The 19,701-nt window shown below is 37.5% G+C and overlaps 1 protein-coding gene across 2 annotated transcripts; it reads left to right on the plus strand.

Annotated features, from left to right (window-relative positions):
• The first annotated feature begins 4,621 nt into the window (after positions 1-4,621).
• NPM1 (nucleophosmin 1) lies at positions 4,622-18,530 on the plus strand. Of its 2 annotated transcripts, XM_036884729.2 has the most exons (11): positions 4,622-4,786; positions 6,792-6,871; positions 7,428-7,547; positions 7,887-7,980; positions 8,303-8,409; positions 8,532-8,599; positions 11,658-11,715; positions 12,094-12,177; positions 12,915-13,016; positions 15,150-15,224; positions 18,173-18,530. In XM_036884729.2, the coding sequence occupies exons 1-11, from the start codon at positions 4,729-4,731 to the stop codon at positions 18,209-18,211; spliced, it is 885 nt and encodes a 294-aa protein (XP_036740624.1). In that variant the 5' UTR covers positions 4,622-4,728; the 3' UTR covers positions 18,212-18,530. The 2 variants fall into 2 exon arrangements, with proteins under 2 accessions (XP_036740624.1, XP_036740626.1); XM_036884731.2 differs by lacking the exons at positions 15,150-15,224; positions 18,173-18,530 and adding an exon at positions 14,068-14,420.
• The last annotated feature ends 1,171 nt before the right edge of the window (positions 18,531-19,701 follow it).

Consider the following 19,701-nt stretch of genomic DNA (forward strand, 5'->3'; position numbering starts at 1 on the left):
ACGTGATCTCTAATAATACCTCCCACGAAAGGAGTCAGGATCCTCAAAGAAATGGCTGAATCTAGGTCAGAGGGAGGAAATGTATAAGGTGAGCCTGGAATATACTGTCACACCAGAAAGTAGGAAAGTTATCAAAGATGTTTTCACAAAGGAATCATTTCACAAAGATATCAAAGCCAACCTGAAGGGATTCTCACTGCTAAAATGTATCATTTTGAGAAACAGAAAAAGAAAAGAAAGAAATTTAAATACAAGCTATGTTAAAATTCATGTGCACATGAAGATACTAAAATAACTTAGTCACCTTTGGAGACAGCTAGGGTTCCACCTATTATTTTGAAACAAGTAAATAAATAGAAAGATGTTATCATTTAGGAAGAATTTTTCAGGATAACCAAATAGTTGATAAGGGAAAGTTCTCCTTTATAGAACATTCCAGTTAATAAACGCAGAGTTATTATCCAGTTAATAAATAAATAATTTCTGGAAATAATGGACAGAGGCAGTGATCAGTTAAAACTCTTAGGTGAATGGAGAACGTTATAAAGGAAGAAATCAGGCTGACAATAGCTGAAATTAACATCATAAAAAGAGAGATTACCAGACATTATTTGTCTCCTGACACACAGGAAGTATTCTAGCCACCTATGAAGTACTCTTGCCAAGAAAATGAACACAAGTCTGATCAAGACTCTACTTCAGAGCTGTCCAACACAACTTCTTGCAATGATGGGAATACCTGTGGGCTATCCAATACTGTAGCTATTAGACAATAGCCACATGGCTATTGAGCACTTGGCTAGTGAGATCGAGGGAGTGACTTTTACATTTTAGTTCATTTTAATTAATTTCAATTTAAGTAGCCACATGTAGTTAATGGCAACCACACTTAAAAAAGCAGCTATAGATCTAACTGCTAACTTAGAGAAAGTACAGGGGATAAATGAACATGTTAAATGACAAAATGTCTCAGTGCATAATGTATAGACCTTGTTTTTGATCCTTATTAAAACAAACCAACTGAGAGACAATTGGGGAAATCTGAACTAGATAATTTATAATATTAGGAATTATTTAAAATTTTATTTTGTATGATAATGGTTTATGTTTAGACTTTGAAAAAAATCATTCTTGTTTCTTAGAGATACATACTGAAGTATTTATAGATGAAAATATGTATGTCTGGAATTTTCTTTAAATTATCCAGCACAGGGGAAGGAGGATAGTGGAAGTATATATATGAAACAAGATTAGCTCAGTGTTGAAAATTGTTGAAGCTGAGTGATGGATATATGTGTGTTCATCATAGTATTTTTTCTATTTTTGTGATGTTTAAAAATTTCCATCACAAAAAATGTTAACAAGTGAAGGAATAAATAAAACTAGAATTAAAACAATGGTATTTTATACAGCCTATGGAATATTATAAATACTAAAAAAAAATGTAGTGGGCCTCTACATATTATATCATGGAAAGACAGCTAGTTATATATAACTAAGTTATATGAAATAAGAAAGGAAAGTTGTAGAACAATTACTACAGTCTGAATATTTGTGTCTCCCCCTCAATCATTCACCTGTTGAAAGCCCAATCCTCAATGTGATAGTATTCAGAGGTGCAGTCTTTCTGAGATGATTAAATCAGGAAGGTAGAGTACATATGAATTCGATTAGTGCTGTTAGAAAAGAGATCCCACAGAGTTCCCTCACCCTTTCCACTCTGCTAGGATGTAAGTCTGCCACCCAAAGACGGCCCTCACCCAACCACGCTGATCTTGGACTTCCAGCTTCCAGAACTGTGAGAAATAAATATTTGTTTAGCTACACAGTCTGTAGTATTTTGTTGCAGCACCCTGAATAGATTAAGACAACAATATATTAAGAATGAACCTATTTATGTCAACAATAAAAAGGCATATTTATATGTACATGTATTTATAACCAAACATCCTGTGCAAGTCTGTTTCTTAGAATATATTTACAAAACTACTTTTAGTCATCCATAAGGCTATATGTACAAAGATACTGTATCAGTCTGATTGGCAGCTGTAACAGAATACCATAAACTGGGTGACTTAAACAATAGCATTATTTCTCACAGTGTTGGAAGCTGATTTAAGGTGCCTGCTGATTCAGCTTATGAGAAGGGCTCCCTTCTGGCTTGCAGTTGGCTGCCTTCTTGCTATGTCCTCACATAGCTGAAAGAGAGAGAGCAAGCTCTGGTGTCTCTCTTTTTATAAGGACAGCCTTATTGGAAGGGCCCATTTATGACTTCATTTAACTTTTATAATTTCCTCACAGGCCCAATCTCCATATATAGTCACACTGAGGGTTAGGGCTTCAACATATGAATTTGGGGGGACACAAACATTCAGCCCATAACATTTATGAAATCATTATTCCTTATAGAAAAATTATGGTGACAATTTCAGTATCTACCAATGGAGGAATGGACAGGTAAATTATAGCAATATTATGAACTAGTGTGGATAAACATCCAAAATATATTTTTGAATATAAAAACCAAGTTAACAATATATGAATTGTCACATAAAAAAATACAAAAGGAACCCCAAGTGTATAGTCTCTTCTTTCTTTCTCGATAGATATAAATAGATAGATAATAGATGTTGATGTAGATATAATCACACACAACTATTAACAGTTGTTAACCCTAGGGACCAGGAAAAGGGATATGGGAAAGAGGGGCACTTTTGCTTTTCTGCTTTGTATAGGCTGAATAATTGTAATTTATTAAAAAAATAATGAGCATTCATTACATTTATAGATCTGAAAAAATGCAGTAAGTAGTTTAACTGCTTGATTCTATAAGATAGTATCTAGACGAGGTGCTTAAATATTAACACAAGTGTATTTATTTATATAACATGACATAAGGGTTTCCATCCCGTTCAGGCTCTGTACTTGAATTCAATTATGGTGCAGAATCACCTTGTAACTAAAAAGAAGTTACAGAGTAGTTTCAACTTTTACTCCATGGACTCAAAGAACATTAACTTCCCCTCCTCCATTCTCCTGTAGCTGTATAGAGATTTTCTAATTCTAAATGCCTAACTCCTCCTCAACCACAGTCCTCCCCTCCCTTAGCCTTTCTTAGTTCCTTTACATAGAAACCGTTCCAAATCTCAGGATTTTCTCTAGCAACTGGTCATACTTGAAATCCCAAAAGATCGAAGAACCAGGCAAGAACCAGGCTGGTGGAGACTCTTCTTCAGTTAGGGGTGGGGAACAGCTTGGCCCCACTGGCATATTGGTCTCATTGACTTCTCCAAGTTCAGAATGTTGATTCTGTAATTAATAACTGGTTCATGTATATTATAGTTTCTCTTCCCAACTAGACTGCATTTGGAGAAAAGGGGGTAGGGTTATTGCTGTCATTATTTTTATTCCTTACCTATTTCGCTTGATCTGTTCATGCAAAAAAGGTACTGGGGGATCCTCACCAGTGCCCAGGGAGCTGCAGGAGAGAGAAGTCCTGAGATTGTCAAGGTGTAGTTTGTTTATTTAGAATGCTAATTTCCAGGCTTATTCCCTGAGTCCAATTAAGGTTTGTGCATTTCTTACAAGTTCTATGCTTTATTTACAGGTCAAAACTTTCTTAGGAATGTTAGGAACTGCCCTGCCTCAGAGATTGGACCCACACATAGCCCTGAGCGCTCTTTCAGAGTGACGTTAGTATTAGACTTGGAGCTGAAGAACCCAGTCTCACCACTTCACCTCACCATATTTCCTCTCTCTCTAGATCTGTTTCCTTGTCTCCAAAGTGGGGATAGTCACGTCTGCCTCACAGGACCTTATGTGGGGACATATTGTAGCTGTAAAGCTCTTTTAAAACCCTGTGTGTCTGGAGAAATCAACCAGGCTTGGTTCCTGCCCTGCTCATAAAGAGGCTGTCTCAGTCCCCTTTTGGACCCAAATGACATTAAATTGAGAAATTTCAACTTGGGAGATGTTTCTTCAGAAAAGGCAGAGCTATAAAAACAGTTGATTTGAGTAAGTCTGGCTTGCAGCTACAGTTTTTCTCCCCAATGAAGAATAATCTGTAATCTACTCTGTCTCTGGCACCTGAAGTTTTAACTTTGGGGAAACAATGAACTCTGAGCGAAGGCCTTCAGGCAAGTCAAAAATCCCAAAGTGGTTATTATGACTGTTTGGAGGCCCGCGAGGCACCAGGGGATGTAAAAAGAGGAATCGAGCTTCAAGCTGGCTCACTTAGAACAGCACCTCCATACCTAACAAGGCTACGACCTACCGCCGCCATTTTGCAGGGTGGGCTGCGGAGGCTCTTGGAAGCTGCCCTGCGCGCCAGAGCTGGCGAGGACGTGGAAGGACTGGAGGCGGGCGGCCGGCGCCACCAGAGGAAAGGACGCGTGCGCACAGGCGGTAGCGGTGGAGGGGGTGGGGCCAGGGTGCGAGTGCGCATGGTCGATGGGAGCCCGCGAAGTACCTGGAGGAGGTGGGGAGGCGAGGTAGAAAGAAGTGGTGTTGAAGAGCGCTTGCGCAGGAGGGCGCCTGTCCGAGGAGGGGGCTCCTGAGCACGCGCGCGGAGACGGGACTTGGGGTGGTCTCGCGAGATCTTCGGGGTGCTATATATATGCGTAGGGAGCCCGCGTCCTTTCCCTGGCGTGATTCCGTCCTGTGTGTTTGTTCGTTGCTGTCGATATCTCCGTCCGCTTTCTCTGCCATCTAAGTGCGTGCCATCACTCCATGGAAGATTCGATGGACATGGACATGAGCCCCCTGAGGCCCCAGAACTATCTTTTCGGTAATTGCTGGGGTGGGGGGGATTGGAGCGAGGCGGTGTAGGGCCTGGCGGCTTTGAGGTTGTGGTGGGGGTGGGTGAGAGGGTGGGAATCCTGCTGAGGCCTGGGCTGGCGCAGAGAAGGCTAAGCAGGCTAGAGGCCTGAGGGAGTGAAAAGCGAGCTGCCGCGCCCTGCAGTCTAAAGGATGGGGAGTCAGGAGGGGAGAACCGGAGCACGGAGTAATGGATAAGAGGGGCAACCTGAAGCGTGGGGCTTCCGAGGCCCGGGGCCGGAGGTACCGTGTAACCGACCGGCTGAGGGTTCGTCGTTGCCTGGGGCACATGGTAGAGCTCTAGGCATTATTTTTTTCTAGGGGTGTATGAGATAGTCTTCTGCTTCCTCGCCGGTGCGGTGTCTGTCGCTGTGTCCCCGGCTGGTGGTGCAGGAGGTTATGTGGGTCCGTGGTGTGAGGCATGGGCCTCCTTTCTTGGGGAGGGGATAGAGCCCGGCGTTGTCCTCCAGCCTTTAGGTCTCCGAATTTAAGGGTTAAGTATCTGCCCAGGTCCCTCGGCCGATTACGGGGGGAGGGGAGGCGCGGCCCGGCGTGAGGCCGCCGCAATCGTTGGAAGCACGTGGTTGCCACGTGGTTAGGGGAAGGAGGGGGGTGTGGGCTCTACATCCGGGGCTCTCGGATGTCTTGTCAACTCCGAACCTGGGATCTTGGGGCGTAATTGAGGCTGTTGGGCGGGAAATGTCGGGCGAAGTAGGTAGCGCCAGGATTCTGGAGATTTTTGTTAAGTACTTCATCACTTACCAGGCTGGTAGTTTTCACTTACATAGCCTTTTTTTCTAACAACGGCAGGTGGAATTAGCCCACTTTATAGACGACGGTACTGATGCTTAGACCTAGACAGATTTTTAAGGAAGGTTGCACTTGTAGGTAAACAGACTAGATCTAAACCAGGACAGTTGTCTCCAGAGCTGGTGCATTATAACTAATTTTTTTTTTTTTTTTGAAGAGAGGCTGGCCGAGGTAGGGTAGAGCCTTTTGTGCAGCATTCGAGCAAACAGCTTTTTTTTTGTAGTGGGACATGTACAGAGGGTTCAGTCTGGGTCACTAAAACCTATACTATTAAATTGTAATTTTATGCGAAGGTTTTGGAATTCCTCCATTCCCGACCCCAGTACATACTATCCCGCTAAGGAGAAGCCTGCCTTGGTTTTCATTCTTAATAAACTTGATGATGGAAGCCATTTATTTTTTTTTATCAGGCTTTGAAGTAAGTGCATATCCTGACCCAAATTTATTTTGTTACTGTGTATACCATGCTGAGATATGCTAATTGAGCAGTAACAGTTAAGCGTCTTTGTACCAGTAACTGTTAAATGGCAGGTGGATGGAATTATTTAAATTAATTAAAATTTTATTCTGACAGTATTTTAAAACAATTTGTCTATGGAATGGAAGCAGATTACGTGCACTGTACATTAAGGTTTTTATTCCTGGTGATTTGAAAAGCTGGGTGTTTGACCAATTTATATAAAAATGTTTTTGTGTTAACCCTTTGGGAATGTCCCTAAGATATATATCTATTCCTGCCTTAAATATAATTTCTAAACATAATGTACGTCATTTCTTTTACTACTTTTACTTTGGAGATGGATGTTGACCCCTATAGAAAGTTTTAGTTCTAATGGGATTTCATCAACATTGTCCATTAGGATTGGTTTCAGATATGTGCTTTTCAGATTTACTAAGTTTTTTAGCTCGTTTTTTCTAAGAAGGGTAATGTTTGAGAATGAATGGTATAATGGAAAAGTGGATTTTATGAAGCCCTGTATAGATGGTAATTGATGTCATTTATAGATGTGTTAAAGAAATCCAAGAAGTGATATTTATGCCCTGCCGTTCTGGTAGCTACAATAGTGAAAAACCAGTCCGGAGGTTAACCATTATCTTTTTCGTTACCCACACTAAATTTTTTGTTATTTTTCTCCTTGTTATAATGCTTTATTCTTCATTTACAGGTTGTGAACTAAAGGCTGACAAAGACTATCATTTTAAGGTGGATAATGATGAAAATGAGCACCAGTTATCGCTAAGAACGGTACTTAAACTTTGCAAAAAAACCATTCTTTATTTCAGTCCCTTAGTTTCTTTTCATGTGGCTTAAAAGTTTTAAAATAGAATTTTCATAATTGATTGTTGTGTATACCTGATACAAAACTTGGCATCTTTACCACTCATTTGGAAGTCATGTAAAGTCCAGTCACACTGTTAATCTTTCCATGTTTATAAACTTGGCTTCAGTTGCATTATAAAGCCCTTTAGGGCAGTGATACATCTTTTTTGTCTCCCCACAGACTAGCCTATAGTGCAGGGTTCTATTTGAAGTAGGTGGTTGATAAATGTTAGGTTATCCGTACTGTGGATAGGTGATGGCATATATAACTATGTCATCAAATGCATTTCTGTGTGTTTTTTCCTGAATATGAGAAAATGATTGGCTGGATCATATAAAACCAGAAGACAACATCGCGCACACATTAGTTTTTCTTCAGTGGTAATAATGAAAGGTTTATAATTCTGTTATTTGAAAAACAGATTTTGGGGGGATGGCAAAATACTGGGAACTTAAGTTGAAGTACTATTTTTGTTCACAGGTCAGTTTAGGGGCTGGTGCAAAGGATGAATTGCACATTGTTGAAGCAGAGGCAATGAATTATGAAGGCAGTCCAATTAAAGTAACACTGGCAACTTTGAAAATGTCCGTACAGCCAACGGTAAGGGTGCTTACAGTTTGGATTTTATATCAAGGTCTAGTTCTGTTGCATTAAGGTAGGTGTCATTTGTGTTATGCCAAGGAGATGAGGGAATTTAGCCTTTCCAGGAGTCACACCTGCATTTTCGTGGGATTGAATGATCAACTCAACTCTTGAACTTTGGGTTTGCTGCTTGTTTATCAGGTGGAAAACTGGTTCACAGGTTTATTCATTTGGCTGATGGTCTGCCTAGGACACTAATTACACAAACTTTTGTAAGTCAGTTATGAACAGGTTTGTACCAAACATTTAACCTTTTATTTCTCAGTATTAAGTGATTTAAAAGTTTCTCCTTTTTAGGTTTCTCTTGGGGGCTTTGAAATAACACCACCTGTGGTCTTACGGTTGAAGTGTGGTTCAGGGCCTGTGCATATTAGTGGACAGCATTTAGTAGGTATGTCATTTTTATGTATTTTGCTGTTTAATCCCCTTATTGCAATTTGGACTTCACAAAGAATGCTTAGTTCTAGTACTAATGTCTTTATAACAGGTTCAAGTGGGAGTCCGGTAGTTTGTAACTAGAAAAGCCTGTGTGGTTTTTTTGTTTACATTTAAGACCTAGTAACGAGTATTAGCTCCCCTTTTAGAAAAATGTTCCGTTTGCTGTTTTTCTAGTAGAATCTCAGTTTTTAGTAATAACTATTACCAATGCCCTTTTTTCCTGAGTTTTTGCTTTCTTGAGTTTTAGTAGTGGTTAATAATGAATTTTATTTTAGCTGTGGAGGAAGATGGAGAGTCTGAAGAAGAGGAGGAGGAGGATGTGAAGCTCCTAAGTATATCTGGAAAGCGTTCTGCCCCTGGAAGTGGTAGCAAGGTTCCACAGGTAATTATCGATGAAATTAGAGGTATTCTTATTCTGGCCTTTAGTTTGGTTATTAGGATCAGCACTTGCTCATGAGTATGTATGTGTATGTGTGTATTTATTTTTATTTTTATTTTTTAAAGAAAAAAGTAAAAATTGCTGCTGATGAAGATGACGACGATGACGATGATGATGACGATGATGATGAAGAGTAAGTATGTCTTGGAAGCCTGACATTGTTCTGTGCGGTGCGGCTTTGTAAATATTATTTACCAAAGTCATCCTGTGGAATTAAGTACAAGTTTTAATTAAAGGTTTAAATGGTAGTGGCTGTCCTCTTGGATTAAATGAGCTGAGTTAAAAGGATATTATCAGGACATGTACTTTAAAATGAGGCAGTGCATTGCAGATATCAGTGCAGAAAAAAGGCAGATGCAGTATTTCTCAAATTTGACCTAGGTACTTTTCCTAAGGAAGATTTAGTGGATACATTACACTAACAAATTCCAGTGTATTTTACACTGAACAGATTGTAATAAATGGATTGAGGGGGGAAATCTGAAGAGCTACAGCTGTCTTTTAAGTGGTCACTTAGAATTTTTTTTTTTTCTTCCCACAAAGTATTGTTTGGCCTATGGTTCTCTGCTCCTTAATGATGAAGTAAGATTCTAGAAGAGGTGATTTTTGTGAAGAATTTACAATATGGTTGGAAACAGGATTTGATGTGTTTATTAAAATTAGATCAGGCTAAAGTAAATAGTTACGTGCACACTATGGAATAAAGTTCTGTTTAATTGGTCTTATCTGTATACAGTAACATCAGTAATTCAAATACATTGAGTTTTTTTAGTTGCCTTCAACTTTGTCCCTGAGTTCCCAGATTAATCCGTGTATATTTATTGAAAACATAGTTCAAATAGAATCTAAAAGAATATGCACTAATTAATGATCAACTCTTGAAGTTAGGTTTTCAGTAACCTCAACTAGCCAAGGAATTCATTCTTTAAGAAGCCTTTTGAGCATCACATTAAAGGCAGGAAGTAGGAAAAGACTGAAATACTTGAGTGCTTAAATTCATAATTACTGGCATGTCCAACTTAAACTGAATAAACTGCTACTACTTTACCATTAGTAAGAAAATACACTGCAAAAGAATGGGAAATGGGCTTAGAACAAATGAGAAATATGTACAGTGTACGGTGCTTAGTTAAGTGGACTTTGAGTGTTTACCTAGTTTTCAGTGTTTTCAAGTTGTCTTTGCATAGGTTTACATGTCTGTGTCCAATAATATATTCACTGATAACTTTGGTGACAAACCTGTCCTGTAAGGCTTTGGAGTAGGACCTGATTTGGTATCTTGATTCTGCTTGGCTTTGAAAGATTTCCTGACTTTAAAATGGGAATATTCCCTGACAACCACAATGTTTGATGTAACTTGTTTTTAAGTTAGGTAGTGAAGAGTGGGATGAAAACTGGAGGTGTTGTCGAAAGGGAATGAAGGATAATCATATATGCATAGGTAGGGACAGTTAATGGATGCCTTGAGAATAACAAGTTTTAGAAAATTCATTGGTTAGGTGGCACTGAAACTGAAAAGATGCCTCAAGGTGTGTTAGCTGAAATTGTTATTGTGTGGAAATGGTCCTGGAAGATAAAATAACCTGCAAGGTAAAAGGGAAATGAATGGGTCCTGTTGTGGGATGAAAAGGTATGATACAGGATTAGTTAACTGCTATTGATGCAAACAAGAAAGCTGAAGACCATTTAGTACATGAAAAGGTGTAGACTGAACCAGTGTGTGGTTCTCTCCATTAAAAACACCCCTTTTCCTACTATGGTAGGAAATCCTAATAAATTAATGATGATATAATCATAGTCATCTTATTTCTAGTATAGGGAGACACATGCCGGAATTGGGTTCTAAGGCCAAAATTCACAAAATCACTGTTATGACTTAAAAGGACTGTCTATATGGTTTTATATATGATGCTTGATCTAGTTAACAGCAAATTTTACTGACGTGTTGGAAAGATAGGCATTTTCTTTGGTTGAACATAGATGAAGTTGCTCCTGTTAAATTTAGAGACTGGTGTGGAAGAGAACCATTTTGGTAAATATATAATTGGTTTGTGAGGTAATCAAAACAGGATCTTTACAATTTCAGTTTACTAATACAGATTTCTGTGGACTTCTCCAGGGATGGGATTCTTGTTTCGATTCACAATTCAGTAGTTTTTTAGTACATGCACGGTTGTGCAGCCATCACAATTTCAGAACATTATATCACCTCAAAAGACCATACTATTAACTCAGTCTTCTCCAGCTCTAGTCAACCACTAATTAATGTACTTCATCTTTTTATAGATGTGCCCATTTGTGATGTTGCATTTAAATGGAATCATTGAATATGTGCTTTTTTTATGACTGGTTTCATTCACTTAACAGCATTTTTAAGATCCTTCTGTGTAGCATGTTACCAGTACTTAAGTGACTGAGATACAGGATTTTTTTGTATGTCTTGGAGTAGTAAGTCCCTTATCAGAAGATTTGCAGAAATTTTCTTCTATTCTGTGGGTGTCTTTCCACTTTGAGGTGCCCTTTGCACAAAAGTTTTTAAAATTTTTGTGAAGTTCAGTTTATTTTGATGCTTCAACTTTTTGGTGTCAAACCTAAGGAGCCATTGCCAAATCTTCTAAAAGTTTTATAGTTGAGCTCTTATGTTTAGATTTTGATTGATTTAAAATTTTTTGTATATGGTATAAGGTAGGGGGTCAACTTCGTTATTTTGTGTGTGGCTGTCCAGTTGTCTCGGCACCATTTGTTAAAGACATCTCTTTGAATGGTTTTGGTTCTCTCTTGAAAATAATTACCATAGAACACGTGTGGTTTTATTTCTGAACTCTTCACTACCACTCTATCCATGTAGGTTTCTCTTTAACACCAGTAGAGTACTGTCTTGATTCTGTTGCTGTGTGGTTTTTGTAGATTTGTTTGAAATCTTAAAGTGTGAATCCTCCAACCTTCTTTCAAGATTGTTTTGGCTACTTCATTCCTTGAATTTCAATATGAATTTTACAATCAGTTTCTACAGAGAAAGGGAGCTGGGATTCTTTTTAGGGATTAGGTTGAATCTAGACTAATTTGAAGAGAGGTGGCCACTGAAGTTCTTAATGTCTTGATTGATTAAACTTGGAGATTCATCCAATTTCTAGGTAGACTTACGGATTTATTTAATTGAATCAGTATTAATGACTTACCTTCATTTGTAGTGATGATGATGATGATTTTGATGATGAGGAAGCTGAAGAAAAAGCTCCAGTAAAGAAAGTAAGTAGGATGCAATGCTGTAAGAGCCTGGAAAAGAACTCACTCCAAGATTGTCAGACAGAAATAGCCAAAAACAGGAATTTTTATGTGTTACTTGCTTATTTTGTACTTAGTGAAAGCTGGCTTGGGAGGTGATTATGATCTCACAACTTGGTCTTGGGTTAGGACTTCCCTTAAAGCTTTCCTAAATAAAAGTGAGGAAGGAGCTTTTTTCTTTATCCTTGTGGGCCTTCTCCCTTTGTTAGCTCTTTTGCAGCCTTCATTAAAATGATTGTTTCATCTCAGCTTCTTTTCTTCTCATGGTTTGGGGCAGTTTTATTTGCACTGATAACGTCTGTTATTTGGGGTATGCGTTGATTTAAGACTTTCTAATTGCAGTCTGTACGAGACACTCCAGCCAAAAATGCACAAAAATCAAACCAGAATGGAAAAGACTCAAAACCATCAACACCGAGATCAAAAGTAAGTGGCAGCATACATTAAAAAGTACAGGCTTCATTGAAGTAGTTAGAAAAGTTAAAAGTACTACTGTGGAAAAATCTAGTGTGAAATTTGGTAGGCCTTTGGAGAAACCTGTAAGTGGTATATTTAAAGAGCTAAAATCTGCTTTTTGGTAATGATCGTTTATATATATATATGTATGTATGTATGTATATATATAGCTGCTGGACTTCCTAGTGGAGGAGGGCGACAGCACAAAGATTTTTATTGTGAAACAGTTACCTTCTTCCTTTATAAAGAATCTTGCTTTTGAGAGGTATATATACTGCATAGCACAGAGTTTATGACACCTGACTGCATATTAGTCAAGTAGGGAGCCTGGAAAAGAACTCACTAATAACTAGGCTTGGAGATTATCATTTTAAAAAGTTCTGGGATGGGTCTCAGGCATCAAACTGCAATGACTTTCTGACTTAGTTCTTGCCTTTCTGGTTTAATTTTTGATGGTTATCCTGTAAATATAGAACTGACCTGGTGATTAATATAAATGTAAGTTCATGCTATTCCTATTAAGGAATGAATAAGAACAAAAAGTTCTTCAGGCATGAATTAATTTATAATAGCAACTCAATTCAGGTTGTGTACTCTCTTTTTATAAGGAAGATTGTAAGAATTTTACTTATTGAGAAAATATAGGTAGGATGGGTCTTAAGAGCTGTACTTTAAGAACATTTTCAAATTCCAACCTTTTTCCCTAGGGTCAAGAATCCTTCAAAAAACAAGAAAAAAGTCCTAAAACACCAAAAGGACCTAGTTCTGTAGAAGACATTAAAGCAAAAATGCAAGCAAGTATAGAAAAAGTAAGATTTATCTTTCTTAAACTAGGTAGATTTATTCCCTTCTCCCTCAAATTACTTTTTCCGAGGGTTTAGAACAGGACTGTTGTACACTTTTTAATTCTTAATGTACTTGCTCCTTTTGTAGTGTGTTTTTTTTTTTAATTTGATAACTAGTTACTTAACATTCATTTATAACCTTTGGTGGGTTCATGTCCACCCCCCATCCCCCATATTTGAAGTTACATGTGCTCTTATTTTGCATTATGAAAGAAAGGAGATTCATTGGTATTAAAATGAGATAAACATTTCCCTTAGCCTGCCGGTTCCCCTCTGTAAGATACTACATAACCGTCAGAGGGCGCGTGAGACTTAAAAAATTCCAAACAGCTGGAAAAATAGAGCCTTTGTCTTTGGCTGTTTGGAGTTTTTAAAAAATTATGATTGACTCTAGTTAAAAACATTTTCCAACAAATTGAGTCATTTCTGTTTGCCTTTTACACCAGGTGTCACCCACCAGTCAATACATGTAGTAATACCTTGAATTTATGAGTGACTAATATGCTTGCATTTGGGCTCCTTTTGTCTGAAATACTAAACTGTGTGAGGTTAGCTCCCATACTGCTACTTAACTTGACTAGGGGGCTAAACTTAAGAAACTTTTGAATGAACTCTGGACTTGTAGAATATGGGATAATCTGTTTAAATGTCTTGAACCACATAGGAGAGATGCTTTAATTCTGCAAATAATAATTTTAAACTCCAATTATAGTAAGAATAATTGTGGGATGGTAAAGAAAAGTTGCTGACATCCTTCCCCATGTTTTTCCTGTGCTCTCTAGGTTCTGCATGAATGACTTCAATAGATATCCTTTCCTTATGCAGTGAAAATCCAATTAGGAAAATAACATTATAGAAACCAGGATGTTCTTGTTTTTCTGTAGTACTACTGTAAACTTAGCCTTCCTGGTATCACTGCTTTATTTTTATACCTTGCATACAATGCTAAATGACATCTTTTAGATACTCCTGCCCCCTATTTTAATGTGGTCCTATCTCCTTGATTTAATTACAGGCGCATTGAACAATCCTGGGCACTACTGGTAAATTAAGCCCAAAGATGGGGAGAGAGAGAAAGAGGAGAGAAATATAGCCCATACGGGGTATCATCAACAATCCAGACTGAAGTCTTCTATTTTTAATCTCAATCCCCTTTCCTGACCTTCCACTCACCCCCCACCCCCTTTCAGGCGGGAAGCAATCTCACTTTTGAACTCCTTAAAGCACTTCTGTTGACTGCTTTGATTCAGTGACCCTTATATTTTGCTTTCTATTACTTGCGCATTTGCCTCGCCTCTTTGACCCTATTTTAATCACCTGTGTATCTCCCTAGCTACTCAATAAATATTTGAATGAATCAAATAAGAATGTATGTGACAATAATTTAAAAACGGAAATCGTAGTAAGGTTTATTTTCTAAGTGACAGAGGCAATTAAGTATCTTAGATCGTACCTGATCCCTTAACCTTGGACATAGTGAAACCTTGATTTCAGGTTACAAGAAAAATCAAGTTAGTTATAAAATAGGTAAAATTGATATGCTTAGTACATTAAGTAATTCCAAAGTGGTGATAAGTGTACACATTTCAAGGGATTTATAACTTAATGCTTTGAAAATATTTGGTGATGAAATACTTTGAAAATAATTTGATCTAATAACTACTGTGGTGTCTTCCCTATGTCATAATTAAAGGAAATTTCACAGGTATGAGTGAAGGGTAAAACTAATTTTTTTCCCCCATTTGGCCTTGTGTACCCTCTAGATGGACTCCAGGTTTTCTCTGTACTGGACCTAAGTTCTATGTATTGATAAATCTCTTAACACTTCAATCACTTGTGTATATGGTACTCAAAAAGGGTGTACATTGTATTTGGTTCTGAGTGGTAGAAGGTGGTGATAAAACAAGATGTTAGATAATAGGTAGTTGACATTTGAGTACCTTGAGGAGTCTTGAGTGCAGCATGAAAGGGTTGAGGGAATAAGGAATAAACCAGTGGTCCATGTGATGGTATGTACATCTGTGCTGAATTTCACAATGACATCTCTCAGAAACACTGATTCTGTACTTACCCTTAATAATGCTTTTGTTTCAATAGGGTGGTTCTCTTCCCAAAGTGGAAGCCAAGTTCATCAATTACGTGAAGAATTGTTTCCGGATGACTGACCAGGAGGTAAGTGAATTTGGGAGACATGACCAAATCCAATTTTCTGTGATTTATTAATGGTTCTTTTAGTCGCTTTTAATGTTGGTTTCTTTTGAAAGGTTCCTGACCACAGACAATACTTCAGATTAAATACATGGAAACTCTTAAGAATTTAGTTGACAGAGACTGAGAAGATAAACTTTTTTAGTACATTTTCCCCAGCTTTTATACAGTTGATAAATTTTCTCTTGGTTACTGGATTCAGTGTTAACTTTGGTACTATGTTGGCCAAAGAAACAAGTTGTGGTTTTCCTTCCTGCTCCATTTGGCCACTTGGGCTGGTCTTTGCCTTCTTGTGAGTTGGCAGAGACCATTGTTCTCCATAGAGCTTAAGAGAAGCATGTTGTGCTGAAATTAAAGTGTGAAATCTGGGAGCAGAAGCCACATTGTAGCTAATAATATTAGCTTGATTCCACTGTTAGATTGTGTATTTCTTACTCATGAAGGGATTTTGTCAAAAGAAAATTCTTGCATTTATTTTGCTGTCTGAGAGTCGACTCACGGGTTGTGAAGGAAAATGTAAAAGCAATTACAGGGTTGCTAGGTGTCATGTATATACAGGATGTATCCTGTGTTCAGTGGTTTTTGTCAGGACTCTCCAGGTTGTCCTTTAACCAAATTAAGAAATTTGCTGGTTAAGCAATTTTTTCCCAGTATTTGGTACGCACTTAAGTGGCAGCACTATTTTCCTCAGGTTTGAAACCCTTTGAATGGTTGGTTCAACACCTGTTTACTGTTGCGAGTTCAGCCTTGATTGATATGGCTGTTAGATGATCAGATTCAATCTGTTTGATTCTTTTGGTTGCTATTTGTTTCTTTGTGTGTATTTGGACCCCAAAATGCAAGTGAAAAGTTGTGTGAATTTTCTGAAATAGTGGACATTTATTAAATATAAAAAATCCTTTTGAAACTCTAGTAGGTGCTTCTTAGCTCAATATAGAAAATGATGGAAAGTCTGATATAAACTAGCATGTACTAATAGGTAAGCATAAGATAGGTGATTCCTTAAACTAGCACCAGACAGGTTAAAATAGAATTTTTGATTAAGCAAAACTGAGGTGAAGGTGAAGTAGTCGCAAAGTGTTAAGGGCCTTCCACAACAGCGTAACATTCTTGCAACTGAAGTGACTGCAGTCAGAAGTATTTTTTGACTCTAAAACTGAAAGCATAATTTCAAGTGCCAGGATGGAATTTCTGCAGTAATTAAAAAAAAACATAATGGCTTAGTTTATTATAGAGATTATCAAAACTCAAAATGCCTCACTTTTTTATGGCATAGCTACAGATAGATGCTGGTAAACTTTTCCCATTGCTTATACTATTTTCCCATTGCTTTTACTATTGTGAAAGAGTTGCTTATGAGGGTTTGGCTACTAGAATCCCTTCTAGATTGGACATGAGAACTAACAGCAAATTTTTGCAGAAACTCTTTAGTTCAGAGTTAATGCAAAGTACTGCTTTTTGTGGAGAGAAGTTTTGGTGAATGTTTAAGGGTGCATGCAAACAATGTTTACTCAGAGTTGAAGCAAAGCATGAATTGATTCTACAGAAGGCATTTGCTGTCCTGCTCACATTCTAGATAATGCTAGTCAGGCAGCATCTGAGGTTTATTTTGATGTGGGAGTATCATGAGATTTTTCTTCAGTATTTATGCTGAACTGAATGAGCCAAGGGAGGATTTTTGTGATAATTGACATTTGGTATTTAATTTCCTTGGATTTGAAATGCAGTGGCTATGTTTTAGTTGAGAGAATCCTATTTGAGGCACTGAGGTCATGATTAGAGAAAAGGCCCTCACAGTTCTTGGTGACTGATATCTTTAATAATCCATTGAGTAAAGTATACTTATTTCTTGTTCATAGTTTTAAATGTCTCTTTTAACAGTAGGAGTATGTAAATTAAGAGCAAACTCTGAAATACTCCATTGCTTTAAAGGGATCTCGAATCCTTCAAAAGATGACAAAAACATCAAAATTGTTCTTTAAAACATTATTTACGAATAGGGAAGGATGCCAACTTGATGTTAATAATTAATTGTGTACTTAACCATGACTGTTTAAAAGTGGTCTTTTATCACCAGAAGAGTATGATTCTTTCACATGGATGTTACCAAATAGATAGCAGCCTGAGAAAAAGTAGAGTCTTTTGAAGGAGGATATAGAAATGGACAGGGACTTTCTTTTAATTTTTTTGGTAAGTAGGCCACATTTTGGATTGGTAGATCTCAAAAATGGAAAAGGAAGTTACATAATGGAAGATGATGGTGTAAATTGCTGAGTAGTTACTATGGCAAAACATGTTAAATATACCATCTCATGCTAATGTTGAGCATATTGTCATTAATGAATGTTCAGTGGACAATGAGATAACTTGAACGTGATCACTAGAACGTATGTTAACAGTGTAAATGGAACACAGACTATAAGGAATTTTATAAGCAAATTCTGCAGAAAACAAACTTGAGATTCATTTACATCAGGGAAATACAATGAAAGATGCAAAGAGAAAGATGTAGTTTCAGATTAAACAATTTTAGTATTTATCACATAGGCTTAGAAATAAATATTTAACTCTCTGTTCTTTATTTTCATATGCTGAATCTGGCATCCAGAAAGTATATGGCGATAAGGCAGCATGGGCCAAACTGGTCTGTGCCCTTCCACTTGATTTCCACAACTTAGAGCTAAGCTATTACATGTATATGCTTACAAAGAATGACATTATGTCTGAATTAAAGTGTTTGAAATTATGTCAGTATAAATTTCCTTGAAATCAATTCTTACTTATTGAGAGTGAACCTTTTTGGTGGTAGAATGAAAAATGTTAAACTACAAAAAGAGACATAATTTAATTTATTGGTGCCTATAAAGTGTTGTGGTTCTTTAACCACATTTCTTTTTTTTTTTTTTTTCCAGGCTATTCAAGATCTCTGGCAGTGGAGGAAGTCTCTTTAAGAAAATAGTTTAAACAGTTTGTTAAACTTTTCCGTCTTATTTCATTTCTGTAACAGTTGATACCTGGCTGTCCTTTTTATAATGCAGAGTGAGAACTTTCCTTACCAAGTCTGATAAATGTTGTCCTGGTTCCATTGCCAAGAATGTGTTGTCCAAAATGCCTGTTTAGTTTTTAAAGATGGAACTCCACCCTTTGCTTGGTTTTAAGTATGTATGGAATGTTATGATAGGACATAGTAGTGTTGGTGGTCAGACAAATGGAAATGGTGGGGAGACAAAAATATACATGTGAAATAAAACTCAGTATTTTAATAAAGTAGCACTGTTTCTTTTCCTATTACTTGCCCTTTACTTGGTCAAATAGCTAAAGGTGCCAAATATTATCCTAAAATCTCATAAGAAAAAGGCCTGCCCTACCCCTCCAAATAGTTGTTTCCCAGAGTTACAGAATATTTTTTGTCATGACAATTTAATGTCCATACCTTCCCACATCTTAATAAGTACCGTGCAAATGTGTTTCTAAATGTTGGAGTCCATCTCTTACCCACCTGTCCTAGCTTTTTCACTCCCAGTGACAATCCATCATGTAATCTGTAGCAGCCTTTTGCAGCCTGATTTTTTTCACTTGAATCAGATTAGAAGGTGATTTCTGTGACTGTTTTCTCTATTTGCCCTAAATGGCATGTGACTAACACATTTTAGATCCATAGGAGAAAAGTAAGCAACATGAGGACATTCAGGGGCTAATCCTTGAGACTCCTGTGTGTTTCACCATGGGCCAGTTGCAGGATGGTCAGGGCTAGATTTCTGTGTTGCTGTGGAATATCATCCAGTTTCCCAATAAGTGGGAGGAGTATTTTCAGAGTCTCTATAACCAGAAAATGTCTTCATTTCTTACCTAATATTCAGTGCTGCTGAATCACTTAAACAATTTTTAAATGTGTGCCTTTTTTGGCTTAGTCTATTAACATTTTCACGGATTCTTTTGTGTATGACCAGATTTTCTGATAGCTTAATTAAGATTGCTTTATTGCTGAAGTTTTTTTTGTTTTGTTTGTTTTTTTCTGCCACCGCCTCTTGCTGAAGTTTTATACTGTGTCTTACAGTCTTGTTTTTGGTCCCTGGGTGGACTGTGGGTCTGTTCTGAGCCATTTTCTTGGGAGATTTCAGTCTCCTATCCATTCTTGGGCCTTCTGTTTGATTCTCTTGGATGTTTTTCCTCATTCCTTTCTGTTTAAACTTGAGGAGAGACTTTTATTTTCTGCCTTGTTCATTTTACTATTTTAATTTCCAGATTCTTGTCCTTGGTTCTTTGGGGATGTAGTATGGAAAGTCTGAAAAAACTGCTCATCCAATGCGTTGTTTACTCGTTTTTCTTTTTCCTCAGCCTTGTAATTTTATCTTTATATTGATTAGGAGGGTGGCATGTGTAGATTAAGATATAGTTTCAGATATTTTGAATGGGGTTCTACAGATACCAGCCTTTTTAT

Source organism: Manis pentadactyla, chromosome 2 (genome assembly GCF_030020395.1).
Source record: "Manis pentadactyla isolate mManPen7 chromosome 2, mManPen7.hap1, whole genome shotgun sequence".
NCBI classification, from domain to species: domain Eukaryota; kingdom Metazoa; phylum Chordata; class Mammalia; order Pholidota; family Manidae; genus Manis; species Manis pentadactyla.